The following is a 19812-nucleotide window of genomic DNA, read 5'->3' on the forward strand; positions in this document are numbered from 1 at the left end:
ATTGTTCTGTTAAATGGTTTATATATCATCCCAGTTTATAATATTAATAATTTGAAAATACACAACCAGTCATCAGTTGTTATAAATCTGTTATGTCATTCCTGAGAGAAATGCAATGGTCTTTGACTCATGTCAAAGTTCATGTGCAGTGTTACCACTTCTTCTGTAACACCTGCTGCTCAGTGTCAATCCCCACTGGGCAAAAACTGGTTGAATCAATGTTGTTTCCTCGTCATTTCAACACAAAATCAAGGTGTGGACGTTGAATGAAGGTGGACAATGGATTGGATTTGCAAAAAGTCATCAACATAAGGCAATTTCATAAATCTAATGACATGGTGAAATGGTTTGTTGATTTAACATTGAATCCCCGTTAGTTGACAACTCAACCAAGTGTAAATCAAAACTAGACTTAGAAATGAATGACGTGGGTCACTACAAAGGCACAGCAAAAATGTGCTACATACATCACAGAAATCTTAACTACAAACTGGCTGAATCTAGGCTTATGGAAGATCCAAAAGATAAGCCTTGTCCCATCTTCGCCAGGATTGAAATGACATGCAACAAAATTAGAACACAGTGCTATCTGTAACTGAATCACCTCTAATCCCGCCTTGCTGCTTCGTGTGTATCTTGGAACTGTTCCCAATTCATTCCAGTTAATTTGGCAGCTGTTCAAAGCTAACACGTTTTCCTCTAGTCTCAGAGAGAACCCTTATTATTGTAGTCTCATATCTTCAGAATTACAGTAAAAGTCATACATGGAGATTATAACTGTGGAAATGGTCATTTAGACAAGATTCATCGGGCTGGGAATGGAGTTAAAGACCAACCAAGGAGTAGCGTTATAGTGTTACTATGTTATGAAAGTGACATATCAGATGCACTAGGGCTGGGAATTGCCAGGGGCCTCCCAATACGATATTATCACTATATGTATTGTGATTCGATACTGTGAATTTATTGTTATTCGATGTTCCAAACATATTGCTCACCATATTTCTGCTGCAGAAAGACGAGAGAGCCAGGAGAAAACTTTTTTTCAGTCGTGGAAATAAAATACCTGAAAACAAAGTCTTCCCATTTAAAAAGAAGATGGAGAAAAAGCTATGATTGAAAAATACTGGAATTTTGTGCAGGTACAGCCAACTAGCACAAAACTAATATTACGATTGTCAGAACGATTGTCAAAAATAGTAACCCAATATGTAACTATCAATTTTTTGACCCAATCACTAAGGTGCACCACAGGGTGAATGGAACTAATGCATAGAATATAATATTTTCACTGTACAACTTCACTCAAGTGAAGTAATGCAGTTTAGTGAAGTCATCTACAAACGGAACAACTATTGTCATCCTGTCAATCATTGGGATCTACTCAATCCGCATCGTGGAAGTTCAGCTTTACAGCGTGATTTAAATTTAAAGGCAATGTTCCCGGATTAGCGGAGACTGCATTCACAGCAAACGTTGCATATGTTGGCTCAATCTGAAGTTACCTTTCAGTTTCTATCGCAAAATCTGTAACGCTTCATCCTTACAGACTGAATAGGGTCCATAATGGAGTCATCTACAATAGGGAGAACAACTATTGCCATCCTCTCAATCAAAACATTGACTTCAGTCCTATATTTACCTTGTATGTTGGAGGCTAAAATCATGGTTACATAAAGTTACCTACAAATTAAGTACCTAAAATGATCCATTGTTATCCTCTTAAATCTTTAAAACACATACTAGGTAAATACAAGTTGAAATAGGGCTCAATTTAATATGTAAAAAAAGGAACACTTGACAAGGTCTCTGTAAATATTAACATTTATTTAAGTATACAATTTAGTATTTCCATTGCTTTTTCCAACCTATTTTGAAGGTTTGATGTCAGTATTACGGTTTCTTAATGCAGCAATCACCTCAGTGGAGGATGGTATAAATTGAGACAGGCAATACGGTTCAAACAGCATCCATCTGGCTACTTCTGTATATACTGTAAAATTGAGTTTCACAGGCATCATTATCAGCAATATCACCATGAAAGCATTTAGGATAGTGAAACCAAAGCCTTGTAGATGCTTCGTGCAAATGCCAATTTTGGTTCCTTATCAGCTTTTGTATGGAGGCATTTATAGATTCATCCCATAAAAGTTCAAGAAAATCTGGAAGATGTTTCTAGATCTGCTGAATATGAACACTGACCTAATAGCTAGTAACATACAAATTATTCTAATTTCAGCAGGGAGGAGAGAATAATATTTATTGTAACAGATACAGTGAGAAAAGAAACAAAACAAAACCTAAAATGATTCCTATGAGTCTATTTTTGTATAAGTTATACTTTTTTGTGGTGATAATTTCCCCTCTGAAAGTTAATACAGGACACCTCTGTAAACCCATAATGAGCAGAACATTTCCGTAGTGTCAATCGTAAATGGATTCTAATAAAAGCTACTTTAAGAGCTTCCATGATCCTCTCTGGTCCTCTGTAGCTCATTTGGTAGAGCACGGCTCTTGCAACGCCAGGATAGTGGGTTTGATTCCCAGGACAGCCATACGTAAAAAATGTACGCACTTGTGACTAAATCACTTTGGATAAAAGCGTCTGCTAAATAGCATATATTATATATTCCATTATTAAATGACTGGCAGGCAGCATAGAGATGTAGATCTTAAATTTGATCATCCTGTTGCTGGAGAACTTTGTAGGACATGTAGGACATTTTTAACTTGTAGTGTATTTGAGGTTTAAAAAGGCATCTGAAGTTTCTAATTTCCCCGCATGAAAAATGTCCATTCATTATAATCTACATAATAATTCACAGTTCCGGCCTCCCGAGTGGCGCATTGGTCTAAGGTTGTACCACTAGAGATTCTGGGTGCGAGGCCAGGCTCTGTCGCAGTCTGCTGCGACCGGAAGGCCCATGGGGCGGCGCACAATTGACTCAGCGTTGTCCGGATTAGGGAGGGTTCGGCTGTCAGGGATATCCTTGTCTCATCGCGCACTAGCGACTCCTGTGGCGGGCCGGGCGCAGTGGACGCTGACACTGTCGCCAGGTGTACGGTGTTTCCTATGACACATTGGTGTGGCTGGCTTCCGGGTTGGATGGGCATTGTGTCAAGAAGCAGTGCGGCTTGGTTGGGTTGTGTTTCGGAGGATGCATGGCCCTCGACCTTCGCCTCTCCCGAGGCCGTACGGGAGTTGCAGCGATGAGACAAGACTAACTACTAACAATTAGATACCACGAAATTGGGGAGAAAAAAGGGGTGAAAAATACAACAAAAACATTTATAATAATTCACAGTTCCTGTTGCTGCAGGATTATTTTCCTGCTGTAGCAAACTGGCTCAAATTAAGATCCTACATCTGTATACTGATCCTGCCCATCGTAAGCTTTGTTTTCCCCGTCACTTTAGCACATTGTTGGAACACAACTATGACATTGCACTGTTACTCTTATAGTAAATTCAATTTTGAAATTGTGCCAAGATATAACAGCTTTGAACGTACAAGCATTGAACACATTTACACGAGTCAATTTGGGCTTACAATTCTAATAAGTGGACTCCATATGAAAAAATAACTGTGCTAAACTAGGATCTCATTAAGAAAATCGAAGGTACAGAAAAGTAGAGTAAGAAAATAGTGTTATCTTGCATTAACAACAATAACGACAACAATGACCTCTTTCGTTTGTTACGTGTGTGTGTATATATATATATATATATATATATATCTCTCTCTATCTCCCTTTCTTTACGGACAGGGGAACAGAACACACCAAACAAATATATCCTAACTAGAATTTCACACTGTTAATCCATCAGATACCGTACTACTTGAACCTGCTGTCTTTAGGCTGTCATAACCATGACATAGCAGCAGTGTGTTATTCCATAGGGCCCAGTGTTCAGAACGTTGCAGATAGAAATATAATGTTAGCTGATACTGTAAGTGAATAAGAACTATTCTTGAGGACCGAGAATCATATCTATTCTACACAATACGTTTCTATCTCTGGACGTTCCGTGACATTGCACCCTCCTAAACAGACACCAGGTGTCATTGGTGATTTATAACACCTTGTATTAGCTTACGACAAGCAATCTCGCAGCGTCACATGCAGTGGTGGTCAGCCTGAGCAAGTCAGCGTATTACCATGAACAGTTGTGACAGCTTGTAATATTTGTATATCATGCTTTTAACGGTGATGTGAGCATTCTATGACAGAGTCGCAGGAAAGTGTTACCAGAGATACTCTACAGAGCGTATGTGACAACACTTTACAGATTAAATGAACAAGGTATTGCACAGGTTAATAAAAGCAAAAAGGCAACAATAAATAGAGCAAAATCATAGAACATTCTCATTTTTAGCCAGTTTTTGGAAGATTTTAGGATCTGTTTAGTGTCAGTTGTGTTGGGGAGGAGGACGAGAAACTTTACTAGTCATCCCATTCGTCGTCATCTTCGAAATCCTCTTCATCATCATCATCCTCATCTTCATCTAGGAAATGTCAAAGCAGACTTGTTAACAAAATATAAAGAGATCTACATCTTTTATTAAGGGCAACTAGTAATAACACAATCCAGATGAATTCTCAAAGAACACAAGTACTTCAATTCAGCATCTTGACTTGCAGCTGCTCACCAATGGCTGCATGGCACAAGACTGTATTCACCCTCTGAGCTAAAGTCGAGGCATTAGCTCAGCGAGTCAACGTAAGTCTTCAGGTCTCAGGCAAGGTTATTCATCAAGCAAGTGCTGTTAACCGAATCACTTCCATCACACAGTCGGCTGTGTTGCCTTGGACTTTTCTGCTCTAACTCACTGTGAATATTCGTCATTGCTGTATATTTAAGCAATAATACCTGAGGAGGTGTGGTATTTCGCCAATATACCACGGCTTAGCGCTGTTCTTATGCACGTCACAATGCGGAGTGCCTGGATACAGCCCTTAGCCATGGTATATTGGCCATAGACCATAAACCCCTGAGGTGCCTTATTGCTAATTAGGACAATAAAAAGAATTGTGTCATACTCAGGGTATACGGTCTGATATACCACAGCTTTCAGCCAAATCAGCATTCAGGGTTCGAACTACTCGGTTTATAATTCATGAATTTGTACTCTGTATAGTGTTTTATTTTTAGTGGTATTGTGCGTTGTCCTGTTCACTGTTGTCATGCCTCCTGGCCAGGTTGTTAATGTAAATGAGAACTGGTTCTCAATTGACTCATCTGGATAAATAAAGGTGAAATAAATAAACCTGCCAGTTGGAACCTACCTGAGGAGTGGATGGCTTTGCTCCTCTTCTGCATGACTTCCATAAGTGCCCCCACGATGCCTGCCGAGGGGGCCGGAGTAGGGGAGCCCGATTCTGGGCCGTCTGGTACCTGAGACACGCAAACACAGTTAATCACACACACAAACAAACATGGAAATACACTCAAACACAGACAGGCAGACAGTGGCACTTGCGTTTTTTAGCTGGATGCCCTGCCGTATCTGGTCGAGCAGCGCATCGCGCCCTACGGTGGTGGCTGGTGGCTTGGAGGCCGGTGGCTCCACCTTCTTCAGCTGGGTGCCCCCACGGATCTGCTCTAGCAAGGCCGACTTACCCCCCGAGCCCGGGGGTGAGTGGGGCGACTCCACACCACCGTCCAGCTCTGGAGGGGGCGGGGGTCCAGGTGGGGGTGGTGGTGGAGGAGGTGGAGGAGGAGGGGCTCCCCCGCCACTGGAGGGTGGTGCTGCTGGTGGGGGAGGTGGCGGTGGGGCCTGGGGGGCGTGTGAGGGTGGAGGCGGTGGCTGGTAGTGGCCATGGCCCCCTCTGTTGGGGGGCGGGGGAGGAGGGGGGGCTCCTAGGGCACCAGGCCTGGAGGGGGGAGGGGGGGGAGGGGCAGAGGTGGGGGCCCGAGAGGGTGGAGGTGGTGGCGGGGCACCCCGGCCACCTCGCGATGGGGGTGGTGGTGGGGGAGGAGGAGCTGGGCCCGAGCTGTGGGGTGGGGGAGGAGGAGGTGGGCCACCCCGAGAGGGAGGAGGTGGTGGGGCTTGGTAGGACAAAAAAAGATGGAAAAGGAGAGAGCGAATGATGGAAAAGGAGAGAGAGAAAGATCAGTTTGACAGTCACAATATCCCATTCAGCAGGGGTTTGAATTACTGGGGAGAACGAGAGTTCTGAATGATCCCATTACAAAATCAGGGCTCTCTCACTTCATAAGCACTGAAAATAACTTGTGCATGCATCCCCAAAAATGTTGTTCCCAATTATAGGTTATCCCCCAAGAGTTAATGCGCAATTCAAACCCTGTCATCCAGATACTCTGTTAAAAATCACTCCACAGCCAACCCCCCCCCCGACAGCACAGCAACTTGGCAATCATTGAGCTCAGAAATTCACTTCTGGCAACATTTTAGCCTTTTGATTCTGTTCATTTTAAATTCAGACAAACCAAACAGCAGTCAGCTTTATCCAGTTGTGCAGGTCAAAGTTCACACAGTCAACACCTGAGGCAGAAACACACCAACCACCACTATGGAAACACACCGATAGTTACCCACCACACCACCCGGGCGGCCCTGGGAAAAGACCACATGAATAAGCCCCGTCTGGCACTCAACATCTCATTACCAGTGGAGTACATTCTCACCATTGACTTCATTAACTTCAGAGTTACAAGGAAGTTCATCACATTTACAGTGGGTGGAATCCTTGATACTTGAGATCAATGATTGATATATTTACACAAGATGACTGATAGGGGGCACTGTGTTGAAGCCACCGTGCCTCCATCTTCACACTCCCCACAATTGTAAAAATTATTGGAAGCTACCTACTGCATTTTTTTTTTTACGTTGCTCCTTCCCGTTACTTCCCTACTGTAGAGCACCGGTGGCAAACTTGCCAGAGTAAATTAATTGGGAGTCAATTTATAGAGAATAAAAGTCAAGTAAACAAGTATAAAATGTATAAGTGTAATTTTTTACTTATTTCATTCAAGTTCGCTAACATTATCTAGACCTACTAGTAGGCTAGTTCTGTTGTGATGATAACGTTAGTTGTGTTGTGTCAGAGTTGAGGCCCGGGCCATCCAACAAAGCCAAAAACTATAAAACGTTGGTGAGCATCCACACTAGAAGAAAGTGTATCCTTCTCCAGGCCTACACCTGTCAATCAACTGTTCAACGCATCCCACTGTACGCCACTATTAACAGGGTGGTAACAAGACCATTCATGAGGTCTCCAACACACAGATACTGGTTCAGACCATTCATGAGGTCTCCAACACACAGATACTGGTTCAGACCATTCATGAGGTCTCCAACCCACAGATACTGGTTCAGACCATTCATGAGGTCTCTAACACACAGATACTGGTTCAGACCATTCACGGGGTCTCTAACACACAGATACTGGTTCAGACCATTCATGAGGTCTCCAACCCACAGATACTGGCTCAGACCATTCACGAGGTCTCTAACACACAGATACTGGCTCAGACCATTCATGAGGTCTCCAACCCACAGATACTGGTTCAGACCATTCACGAGGTCTCTAACACACAGATACTGGCTCAGACCATTCACGAGGTCTCTAACACACAGATACTGGTTCAGACCATTCACCAAGTCTCTAACACACAGATACTGGTTCAGACCATTCACCAGGTCTCTAACACACAGATACTGGCTCAGACCATTCATGAGGTCTCCAACCCACAGATACTGGTTCAGACCATTCACGAGGTCTCTAACACACAGATACTGGTTCAGACCATTCACGGGGTCTCTAACACACAGATACTGGTTCAGACCATTCATGGGGTCTCTAACACACAGATACTGGTTCAGACCATTCAGGAGGTCTCTAACACACAGATACTGGTTCAGACCATTCACGAGGTCTCCAACCCACAGATACTGGTTCAGACCATTCATGAGGTCTCCAACCCACAGATACTGGCTCAGACCATTCAGGAGGTCTCTAACACACAGATACTGGTTCAGACCATTCAGGAGGTCTCTAACACACAGATACTGGTTCAGACCATTCATGAGGTCTCCAACCCACAGATACTGGCTCAGACCATTCATGAGGTCTCCAACACACAGATACTGGTTCAGACCATTCAGTGCTTTCAGGGTGTGTTCATTGTCATAGTGACAACTGAAAATAATACTTCAATGTACATGTAGGCCTAATGAAAAATAATATAGTAATGCATATTTAAATGTAGGCAGTGCATCTCTTAAACATACAGCATGTCATTGCCTCATTGCTAATTAACAAAAGTTATGTAACACCCAATTCCCCTGTGTAAAAAAGTAATTTCCCCCTTACACACAATAACTGGTTGTGCCACCTTTATATGCAATGACTGCAACCAAATGCTTCTTGTAGCATTGCATTTATTAATGTCTACATTACTTTGTGCCACATTTATTCTATTACAGACACCATAATGCATACTTTTAAATTATGTGACAAACATAAAAAATATATACTTTAAGGATTTTTTTTTGTAAGATTACTAATGTTACTGTCCACACTACAAAAACAAAATACATGGAATTTTATCCTTGAAACATTTAATTGAAATACTGTAGAATTATTCATTCAAATGGAGGACTGCTCCTACTGCAGAGTGCCAATATGGCCGACTGGCTTTTCAATGGCCAATACATAGCATCAGATCTCCAGGGTTTATATACATCATTTCTTGAGATACAAGGAACTGAGTATGATTCCAGTGAACTCACCTTGCCTACGGAGCTCGTTCTTGACAGCCTCCACCCCTCCTTTCTTTTCGATGAAGTCATAGATGACCTTGGAGGTCTCCTTGTCCTTCAGCTGGGCCTCTGAGATGCCACACATGTCAAACAGGTTCTTTAGCTCCGGGTCCAGGTTATTCAACTGGGGCAGAGAAATAGAGATAGTGATAGACCGGGTCAGGACAATTCAAAACCAACATATTTGTTTCTCTTGGCATTTTATCCTGAGCGGATGGAATCTGTAATGTTTTGAAAATGGCTAAAATTATGCTCTACATACAACCATGGCCTGCCAAACACAAAAATGCAATGCCAATTCCATTTAAGTAATAAAACGTAAAATAGCTCCGACAAGAATCAAATTATTTTGTCAATCTAAGTGCCATTCTGCCATCTTCTGGATGAACACGGGTATTGCACCAGATTGTGCACAACAACACATGGCCTTTGACTACTTTTTGTTTGTTCAATCATAATTGGGTAATAGTGATCTCTGCAGCTAGTCTTCTTTGCTTCGGCACGAAAGAGTGTGCATGATACTTGACTAATCATGCATACAGAAGTAAATAGACATGCAATTAAGCCCAAGGGAATGGGGTTCAATCAGTCATGCTCATTACTGTCATTAAAACAGACTGTATTCTGTCCATTACCAAACTCTCTGGTCCACTTGGTTCTTAGTGACATGCATCACTGACTGCAAATTCAGACTGTGTTTTAGATGTCTTCCTCTGTCTCACTCCGGATTGAATTCAAAACCCTTCTGCTGACTTTCCAGTGTTCATGGAAATGCCCCTTCTTATCTCAAAGAACTGCTCACCCTCCATAACCCCACCCGCACCCTCAGGACAAGCGATAGCCTGCTCCTCCACGCCCCCAGGATTAAGCTCCGCTCCTTGGGGGAATCAGGCTTTTTGCTTGACCGCCTCCAGCCTCTGGAATGCCCTCCCAGACCACCTGAAGTCACCACAGACTCTGGAATGCCCTCCGAGACCACCTGAAGTCACCACAGACTCTGGAATGCCCTCCCAGACCACCTGAAGTCACCACAGACTCTGGATTGCCCTCCCAGACCACCTGAAGTCACCACAGACTCTGGAATGCCCTCCCAGACCACCTGAAGTCACCACAGACTCTGGAATGCCCTCCCAGACCACCTGAAGTCACCACAGACTCTGGAATGCCCTCCCAGACAACCTGAAGTCACCACAGACTCTGGCATGCCCTCCCAGACCACCTGAAGTCACCACAGACTCTGGAATTCCCTCCCAGACCACCTGAAGTCACCACAGACTCTGGGCTCCTTTAAAAAACAGGGCTAAAGACCATTCTCTTTAGGAAGGCTTTCTGTTCATAGATGTGATCCTTGATGTCAGCTGTCCCTTGTGGTGTCAGCTGGGTTCTTTGGTGTCAGCTGTCCCTTGTGGTGTCAGCTGGGTTCTTTGGTGTCAGTTGTCCATTGTAGTGTCAGTTGGGTTCTGTGTGTCAGTTGTAGTGTCAGCTGGGTTGTGTGTGTCAGTTGTCCGTTGTAGTGTCAGCTGGGTTCTGTGTGTCAGTTGTCCGTTGTAGTGTCAGCTGGGTTCTGTGCGTCAGTTGTCGTGTCAGCTGGGTTCTGTGTGTCAGTTGTCCGTTGTAGTGTCCGCTGGGTTCTGTGTGTCAGTTGTCCGTTGTAGTGTCCGCTGGGTTCTGTGTGTCAGTTGTCCGTTGTCCGTTGTAGTGTCAGCTGGGTTCTGTGTGTCAGTTGTCAGTTGTAGTGTCCGCTGGGTTCTGTGTGTCAGGTGTCTGTTGTAGTGTCAGCTGGGTTCTGTGTGTCAGGTGTCTGTTGTAGTGTCAGCTGGGTTCTGTGTGTCAGTTGTAGTGTCAGCTGGGTTCTGTGTGTCAGTTGTCCGTTGTAGTGTCAGCTGGGTTCTGTGTGTCAGTTGTCCGTTGTAGTGTCCGCTGGGTTCTGTGTGTCAGTTGTCCGTTGTAGTGTCCGCTGGGTTCTGTGTGTCAGTTGTCCGTTGTAGTGTCAGCTGGGTTCTGTGTGTCAGTTGTCCGTTGTAGTGTCAGCTGGGTTCTGTGGGTCAGTTGTCCATTGTAGTGTCAGCTGGGTTCTGTGTGTCAGTTGTCCGTTGTAGTGTCCGCTGGGTTCTGTGGGTCAGTTGTCCGTTGTAGTGTCAGCTGGGTTCTGTGCGTCAGTTGTAGTGTCAGCTGGGTTCTGTGTGTCAGTTGTCCGTTGTAGTGTCAGCTGGGTTCTGTGTGTCAGTTGTCCGTTGTAGTGTCAGCTGGGTTCTGTGTGTCAGTTGTCCGTTGTAGTGTCAGCTGGGTTCTGTGTGTCAGTTGTCCGTTGTAGTGTCAGCTGGGTTCTGTGTGTCAGTTGTCCCTTGTAGTGTCCGCTGGGTTCTGTGTGTCAGTTGTAGTGTCCGCTGGGTTATGTGTCAGTTGTCCTGTCTAGTTGTGTCCATTTTTCTTTCTATTTGTTTTTTCTATTTTATGCACTTCGGGATTATTCTGTCAAATGAAAAGCGCTTTACAAATGTAATAAAGCATTATTATTGTAATTATTATTTAGCCTGGTCCTAGACCTGTACTGTATGTGCTTAAGCCAACTTCTCTGACAGTTGTTTGAATAGCATGACAATGATAGACATAACAATAACTCATCTGGCTAATATTGGCAAAACCACTTAACATTTTTGAAGCTTCCCAAAACAGTGACAAAAGATTTTCTGGAGTATTCGGGGTTGCAAGAGGGGCTTGTATGACAGCATTGACTGTATGAGAAGTATGCGCTGTATCCAACAGAGGCCATTGTGTGGGTCAATCATGGGTCGGCCACACAGGTCACCATTGTGTGCCCATGAAGGGTGTGTGTGTGTGTGTGGTACTCACATCGAAGCCTGTGTTTGGGTCCCAGCCCACATGGCCGATGTGCCTGAAGAGAGACAGACACACAGGACAGACAGGGATGAGCACATACATACACGTGTACCCACACGCAAGCCGGTTCACGCGTGCAGCTGCGCATTACACATGCAGCAACAAACACGTCCAAGCACAAACCCTCATGTAAACCCACTGGCTTGTGCACGCTCACATGCACGGGTGCAGTTCTGAATGCACACAAACACAATTGAGCCATTGAAGAGGTTCACAAGACACAATGAAGCACACCCTCAAACGTGAGTGACGAGCTCAATACGTTACACAACAACTTCACAGACATAACATACAGAAAAAGTCCTGCTGCGCTACATCTCTCTACAAAGACCCGTCTGAAGTGTACTCTATAGACAGAAGGGTGGTCCACTCACTGGAAGTTGCTGGGGGTGCCTATGTCAGCCTTGGTGAGCTTCTTCCTCTTGCCCTTGACTTTCTTCTCCTTCTTGCTGAAGCTGCTGTGCAGCATGTTGTTGACGTGGTGTGGCTGAGGTTGCTGCTGGTGGTGTTGATGATGATGGGAGTTGTGGAAGCGCACATTGTTGATCTCCGGGTTCTTGATGTCCACTGTGGCCATAGGGAGAGCTGGGCCTTTAGTAGGAGGGAGAGGAGGGAGAGGAGGAGGAAAGGGAGAAACTGTTAGAACTAGAAGCTCAGAACCAGTGCTGGGAAGCTCAGAACCAGTGCTGGGAAGCTCTCACAAAATGAGTGGGAGCCAATCCAAAAGGTCATTCTTTCATTTCTTAGCATACCCAACAAGTTGTAATACAGACAGGTCCAATTATACAGCCCTTTTAAATTATTCATAAGAGACCCAGAGGGTAACATTAATTTGAATACTTGACTGGCCGTAAAAAGCTTACTGTATAACTTGGTCTGTTTTGTGACTATGGTAGTCTCTAAAACCCATCAACAGTTCAGGCCAGGTCAATCTCACAGCTGACAATGCAGGACCACACACAATTAAACACCAGTCTTTTGATGTATTTAGAACTATTTCAAGTTAGTGTAAAGACAACTAACAGAGGGCACTAACTGTCCTCTACACACATGCCAGGACCTTTGTGAATATCTAGAACCCTAACACCAGCGTGTCACAGGGCTCCAAAAAACAGTCAGCATACATTCCATTTAAATTCTAATTCAGATTAGCGAAAGATTTTACATTCATGCCAAAAAATAATTACATCATTATGTCAATCATGTGCATTCATTTCTTTATTCACTAAAATTGAAATGGGATCTGCATGACAACAACCCTACCGTTAAACACCTCTCTCAGCCAGCTCTTAGTCCTCAGTTCTTTTAGCACCACACACTCTTCCTCAAAAGGACAACGGCATATAAAACCCCTCCACAAGCAGCACTGGACACCCAAGCAGACCCAACCACTCTTCCAACTTCAACTCACTGTCCCATGACTCTGATAAAGACAGACTTGATAAAGAGGTTGGTGCAATACATCCTTGTTCCATCCAGATGATACAGCGTTGGGAAGACCAATGGACTCATTTGATGGATTTTTTATTTAACTGACCAGCGAGACTCTCGAGGCTCTCAAACTACCTGTGGCTGCACCAGTGAATAGCACAGCAGTCTTTCACAGATTAAAGAACTGAAAGACTAAAGAAACGTTGACAGAATCAATCTGGTTGAAAACCAGTGTTTGTCCTCCCGGTGTGTGTGTGTTTGTGTGTGTTTGTTGTAACTTATGTGACATCAGTTAGGTCACCCCAGAGTCACACAAAGACAGTTTTGGTCAACTTCTGAGCTGGGAGCCATGTTGCTGCCTTGGACAATTCAATTCATCCATTCATGATGAACATCTAGCGCTTGGTTTAAAATTCAGCTAATTTCTTGGACAGTTATTGGTCAATATTACCCAGGAGGCACCAACATGGCTGCTATGGATTATGTCTAGGAACTTGATAATAACGCCTTCTGATTGAAACTGCCAACTGTAACGGAGCTAGGTCTGTTAACTAGTCTTGCATGATGAATAACCTTGGCTGATACCTAGGTTAGGCTTCAGATCAGTGGGCTAACACAGTCTTCTGGAATGCAGAAACCCTCAATACATGGCTGTGGTCAAACCTCCCCAGTCCAGGTATTTGAGCGCACTCCTTGAGTCCATGTTAATCTCCACAAAATGCAGTTGGATCTGACATAATCAGTAATCCACAGCTAATCCCAACCAAATCCCTGGATTCCCTAGAAATGTTAGAAGTCTCAGCTATCGACGAGGACATGCAAGCATGACTTTGAAAGCTCCCTTGCCTTGAGACACGTTTTCCCTCATCTTTCCACTACATTGGGAGCTTTCAAAGGAGAACTTGCAAAGAATCCATGCAGTGGTACGATTCAGATGTAGCTGTTTGGCTGTACGTAAATCAATGATTGACAGACCAAGCTAACGGTTGTCCTCCCGTCCATTTTAGGCTTCAGAAATCTCATAAATGTAATCATTCAATATCAATAAATATTAAAGTGCTTCCTTTCCCAAAGCACACACTGCCAACATGACCGTGAATTATGACAAGGAAAAGAAAATGAACATATTGAAGGAGGAGAGGGAAGCAAAAAAGGAAATAACTCCCAAAGCAAAGAGCGAATCTAGGGCAAATATGTCCCCTTGTTAGTTTCATACTCAATAATGGGACTGACATATACCAAACAATATCCTTCCACCATGGAGAATAGTCCTTCTACAGGATCCCTACATTTGGGTCCATTTGCATTCAAATACCAAATTCTATGCAATAGACTGTGATTAGTAAATTAAATTTAAGGTGTACAAGTATATGTGAGAAGGCTGATTTAAAGAGAGAGAGTTGGCAGTTGGACACACACTGAGAGACCCATATGGTTTACACATGGCACACAGAGGGCCTCATGCTGCACAGATTAACTCTAAAGCCCAATGGTAGGGCTAAACATTACAATGTCAACAAAGTCATACTCGGAGTGAGTGCATGTGTACTCATACCAATTTGATTTAGCCTATTTCTTTACAGTAACTGACCCGTCTTATCATGCCATATCGCAAAGGGGTGTGTGTGTGTACATGCATACTACTGTACATTCGATTTTGCGTGACGGATTATAGGAGACTTTTGCTTTTGTAACGTAAAATAACAAAGGATTGTGTCCCACTACAACATGTTGAAGATCAACATTTGGACTATAAAAATCGGTACAATTCAAAGAATGGACAACATACCTTTTGCAGGGTCACGTCTTTTCTCTGCAAAACAAAACGGGCACGATTATAATTTCTCAGCCAAATCAGATGGCAAAAGCCACAGCTATCAGAGCGATAGAGAGTGTATATGGAAGTGTGAAAGGAGAAGCAAAGTGTTTGGAAAGCATTCAGAGTTAGTTTATGAGAGTCAGATGGACAGACTGAAATAGGATGGAAGTCTGGAAAGGTAGCCACTGCAGGCTGGAGAGAATGACAGTTCTCTGACCAGTCAGATCCTGGCCGGCGGATAAATTCCAGAACAGATGCAAACAAGAAGAAAATTGTTGTGGAAAAAAGGTAGAGAATGAAACTAGCTGTCCCTAACATACCATTACAGTAGCCCCTTTCCCAGCCCCACGTCTTTGGAAACTCACTCCTCACAGCAAGAGCAGCACACGTCAAAGGCTGGCAAGCAGAGAGGAACAGAGAGAGATGGAGGGAAGCCAGAAAGGAACACCATCACAGCTTTTAACACGGAGACCCTCTGCTGTTTTGACTAGACAGACATACCACTGACTTTCCAACAGCAACCAGCAAAAAAATTGACGCAAGGCTCAATTCCAAACCCATTCCTAGACCCTTGCTGACCCCAAATGAACCCCTCGAGGAGTTACAAGATGCATCTAAGGCAAAATGATGGGATGATTTGGGATTGGGCCCTGTGGGTTTGTTAGTAGTAGAGCAGTGAGATAAATTTGAGCTTTCTTCACTCCCTGTCCAGAAGGTCAAAGGCTGAGGTGATGAGAAAGCAGAAGGCGTGTAGACTGAGCCTGCGGGGCCACCGTAGTTACCCGTTTTACGTTGCCGTCTGCCGAGTAGGTCTTTCAGTGTGGCTCTAAATCGCTTGGCCTCTTCCTCGCTAGCGAAGTTCAGGCCTACCTGGCAGTTCTGGAGATAGAGAGAGGAAAGAGAGATCAGTCATTTTTTTAAAGACACTGTCTATGTTGGGTCCACGAGCTCTCAAGCGGAGATAGTATACTTACATCTCCTGAAAACGAAATGAAATAGGACCTCGAGCTGTTGATTGAGAAGTTATTGTAGAGCTCCTGTTCAAACATGGTTTTCCCTTCCTGACAAGAGAGAAATAACAGTCACTGAAATTCCTATATTGGCAGCACAGAGAGGGATTTCCTCAGGAAAGGTTTTAAGCTAGTGAGGCTAGGCTAACTTCAACCATCCTCCTTCTAATGCACTCACTCACCTTGATGTCAAAGACCCTGATGAAGTAGGACCTCAGAGGGTTATCCTTGATCAGACAGGCCACTCCGCAGCACCTCTTCACCCAGGACGAGCTCCTGTCTGCCCCATACACCTGGACCACCGCTGTGCACAGGGTCTGAGGACATCATCACAATGGGAGTGTGTGAGCGGTACTTACAGCAAAGTAAAACACCCTATAGTGACACAATGTTAATAAAATGTGATTCAAAAGTGCAGTGTTGGATTGCACATGACTTTTTTTCTACACGAAACTGACTGACTATATTCTACAACGTGTTACATGGGCCCCGTTGTTAACAAGCCGTACTAGTGGAATGCCTCTAGGGGCCAATAAGTAAGTTATGACAGTATAGAGGAAGAGGAACACATCCACGAACAAGAAACACTGATTAGATGCCCCGGGAGCATATAGTACAAGGTTTGCAAATCAGACAGCCTAAGCAGACCTGATAGAGAATGATAGACATAGCCAGTAGCCACACAAACCAAAGCTTGGTTTCCTGTCACCATGGACACAGAGAGCGACCTATGCCAATCACCAAGGAGACCACAAGGAAGAGGAAATACCACTCCGGCTAGCTTCCTCGTCCTTGTCTATGATTTATTATTTCAGGTATGAGAGAGAAAACGAGGAAGCACTTCTCACCCCATACTCACACCTCATAACACAGGAAAGGTCACTGGCCAGACCATAGGCTAAGTCTAAATGTTCCCAAATCCCATGGTAGGAAAAAGGTTAAGGGAATAGAAAGAACACACATCGAGCTATGGCTGTCTTACTAGACACTCAGCTTTGACTTTGGCATATGATGTTGCTCCTAATATAACGTTATTTATCTGGACAGGGTAATGTAGACTATTGTAGTCTTTCCACTGGCTTGTCATTTGACATTTTTGTTCATCTAATGCAGCTTCTCAAGAATAGACTGATTTGACTTTCACAAATACCTTATTATCCTTCAGCATTGGGAAAATATGTATGTTCTGACCTAACCCATTCCAGAAGCTAACTTCCTTTAGCACCTATTGATGATAGTATCTTCTGGCCAGAGGAATTTTGTTAAGAGCCCTGAAGATCTTTCTGAAAGTTAAAACGCTTAAGGTACCATTTTGGAAAGGAATATACACTGAACAAAAACATAAATGCAACATGTAAAGTGTTGAAATAAAAGAACCCCAGAAATGTTCCATGCAAAAGCTTATTTCTCTCAAATGTTGTGCATAAATTTGTTTATATCCCTGTTAGTGAGAATTGCTAAGAATCCATCCACCTGACAGGTGTGACATATCAAGAAGCTGATCAAACATGATCATTACACAGGTGCACCTTGTGCTGGTGGACAATAAAAGGCCATTTTAAAATGTGCAATTTTATCACACAACACAATGCCACAGATGTCTCAAGTATTGAGGGCGCTTGCAATTGGCATGCTGACTGCAGAAATGTCCACCAGAGCTGTTGCCAGAGCATTAAGCTGCCCGTTTCCCTTTTGGGATCGTCTGCGGGGAGGTGCTGAAGAGTATTTCTGTCTGTAATAAAGCCCTTTATGGAAAAAAAATAATTCTGATTGGCTGTGTCTGGCTGCCAAGTGGGTGGGCCTATGCCCTCCCAGGCCCACCCATGGCTGCACCACTGCCCAGTCATTTGAAATCCATAGATTAGGGCCTAATGAATATATTTAAATTGACTGATTTCCTTATATGAACTGTATCGCAGTAAAATATCTGAAATTGTTGAGTTTATATTTTTGTTCAGTATATTTTTCATATCAGCAAGACATTTAAAAAAATGTCAAATGACTACACAACGTTATAAGGTTAGGGTTCCCAACCGGACATATTTCCATGTTACAGAGCTTGTTTACGGAAAACAGATGGAAGACAGAGAAATACCTTTGCTAATTAGCTATGTGCATATCTGAACAACTGTGTGTAAACGAAAGATGGACACCACAAACGTGTTTTCACTGAAAATTACTGTCAGCTGAAACTGATAAAAAAGAGTATATTTTGCATTTGTTTTGATATGATATGAAAGTAGAGGGCTTTATGTTTCTAGAACCGTAACGCAATTGGGAATAGATTCTCGTTTAGATGGAGTTGGTTGTTTTGGCTGCCAGAGCCAATTCACCTCTAAACAGAACAGGGTCCTTGGACTATAAGGATTAACGTTAGGCTCTTTTAGTCCATTATTGGGATAGTTCTGACCATATTCCCTATTGTGCAAACACACAAGCTAATGTCTTCCCTCGGGAAGTTGCAATGGCTGTCAAACTAAAACAAAATAGTGAAGTGCAAAAATTCCAGACTGCAGTGCGTCAGTAGGCAGCACTTAATACATTAGCAGCAGTGCAGTCAATTTATAAACACACAGAGTCGCGTGCAACATTAGGTCAACATTGTATCGGCTAATGTTTATTAATAATGGGGTATGCACTGAATTATAATAGTGGCGTTTGCATTTGTTTTCAGGCCGGGGTAAACTAATACGCCAGGGGCAAATGTTCACATTTCCAAGCCAATTTATTGACAACAAATCCTTTTGACAGGCAAACATCTCTGCTTTCCCATACTCTTCCCTGCATCGTTTCAGCAAAGCCATGGAAAAAGCTGCTGAGCTGTTATGCGTCTTATCGGCCTGCAGCCAGGCTATTGCCTAACATAAGCCTACATAACAGTGCACTAACATTTTGCAAATAGCCTTACACATTATTTTCGCAAAGTTATAGGTAGATAAATTGCACTTGGGAGCTTAGTGTGGTCGTAAACAAGACAACTTACAATGCATTTCCTGCCCAGGTAGTTGAAGAGGCATTCGTTCTCTTGCGGGGTGAGGAGTATGGAGCCAATATTTCCAACACGGCGTTGCGGAGGATGGTTATTCATGTTCCCAAATAATTTCCAGATAAACAAAGTTTACTGTTTTACTCTTGAATATTACATACAATTCGTGCAGCCTTTGGTCGCCATGGCCTGCAACTGCATCGTCTTATTACGTTGTTTCTAAGGTAGCTAGAAGCCTGAGAAATGAAATATTTTTGGATCCCGGTTGTTGAATAACGTCACCATGCCCCAGGGTCCTCGAAGAATCCGTGGGACCCCAATTGCAGAGGGCAAAATCTAAACTTTCATTCGTAACTCCAGCTGCAACATCGATAACGTTACATCCATCCAACATGGCACGGTAGGCAGTGTGAAGGAACAACCATTCCAATGAAGAGAGGGGGTGGAGAAACCAAAAAATCATATACAAATTAAAGAGTAAGGCCCACTCTTCCGAAATAAATTAATTTGCATAAAAAAAAAATATATCTGTATGTCGTCTGTAAATGTTCTGGTTTTACAATATAATGAGGATCCCAAAATATCACCAAGGATGGAATGGTCTAGCCCTGTTTCCCAGTGGATTTGCAAAAGGAATGCGTTACGCTGTAAGGGGGTGCGCGCAGAGCTGGGCGGAGACTGGGGCGCGTTCAGTAGGACGCAACGTTTTGGAACGTTCAGATAGAAATCATATGTAGCGCAAACATGCTTCTCTGACATGTAGAATACGGAATCACATCGGGTCTATTCATGGTTTCTATCTGCAACGTTGTAGAACGTTTGGCAACTGAACATGTTTGCTATTTATTAGGGTGGAGCTACTGCTGTTGTTATA

General features: G+C 43.5%; 1 protein-coding gene across 1 annotated transcript; it reads right to left on the reverse strand.

Annotated features, from left to right (window-relative positions):
- Window positions 1-1808: 1808 nt before the first annotated feature.
- On the reverse strand, window positions 1809-19567 carry LOC129855085 (actin nucleation-promoting factor WASL-like). Its single transcript, XM_055922403.1, has 10 exons — window positions 18936-19567; window positions 16135-16269; window positions 15917-16003; window positions 15725-15821; window positions 12067-12283; window positions 11645-11687; window positions 8762-8915; window positions 5483-6051; window positions 5289-5397; window positions 1809-4507 (listed from the first exon to the last, which is right to left on the reverse strand). The coding sequence occupies exons 1-10, from the start codon at window positions 19038-19040 to the stop codon at window positions 4446-4448; spliced, it is 1578 nt and encodes a 525-aa protein (XP_055778378.1). The 5' UTR covers window positions 19041-19567; the 3' UTR covers window positions 1809-4445.
- Window positions 19568-19812: the final 245 nt, after the last annotated feature.

This window comes from Salvelinus fontinalis, chromosome 5, assembly GCF_029448725.1.
Source record: "Salvelinus fontinalis isolate EN_2023a chromosome 5, ASM2944872v1, whole genome shotgun sequence".
Classification (NCBI taxonomy): Eukaryota; Metazoa; Chordata; class Actinopteri; order Salmoniformes; family Salmonidae; genus Salvelinus; species Salvelinus fontinalis.

Coding starts and splice junctions, on each gene's coding strand:
- LOC129855085 (XM_055922403.1), bottom strand. CDS start 19,040: ATGAATAACCATCCTCCGCAACGCCGTGTTGGAAATATTGGCTCCATA. Junction 16,270..18,935: donor ACCTGGGCAGGAAATGCATT/GTAAGTTGTCTT, acceptor TGATGTCCTCAG/ACCCTGTGCACAGCGGTGGT. Junction 15,822..15,916: donor TCATTTCGTTTTCAGGAGAT/GTAAGTATACTA, acceptor CTCTATCTCCAG/AACTGCCAGGTAGGCCTGAA.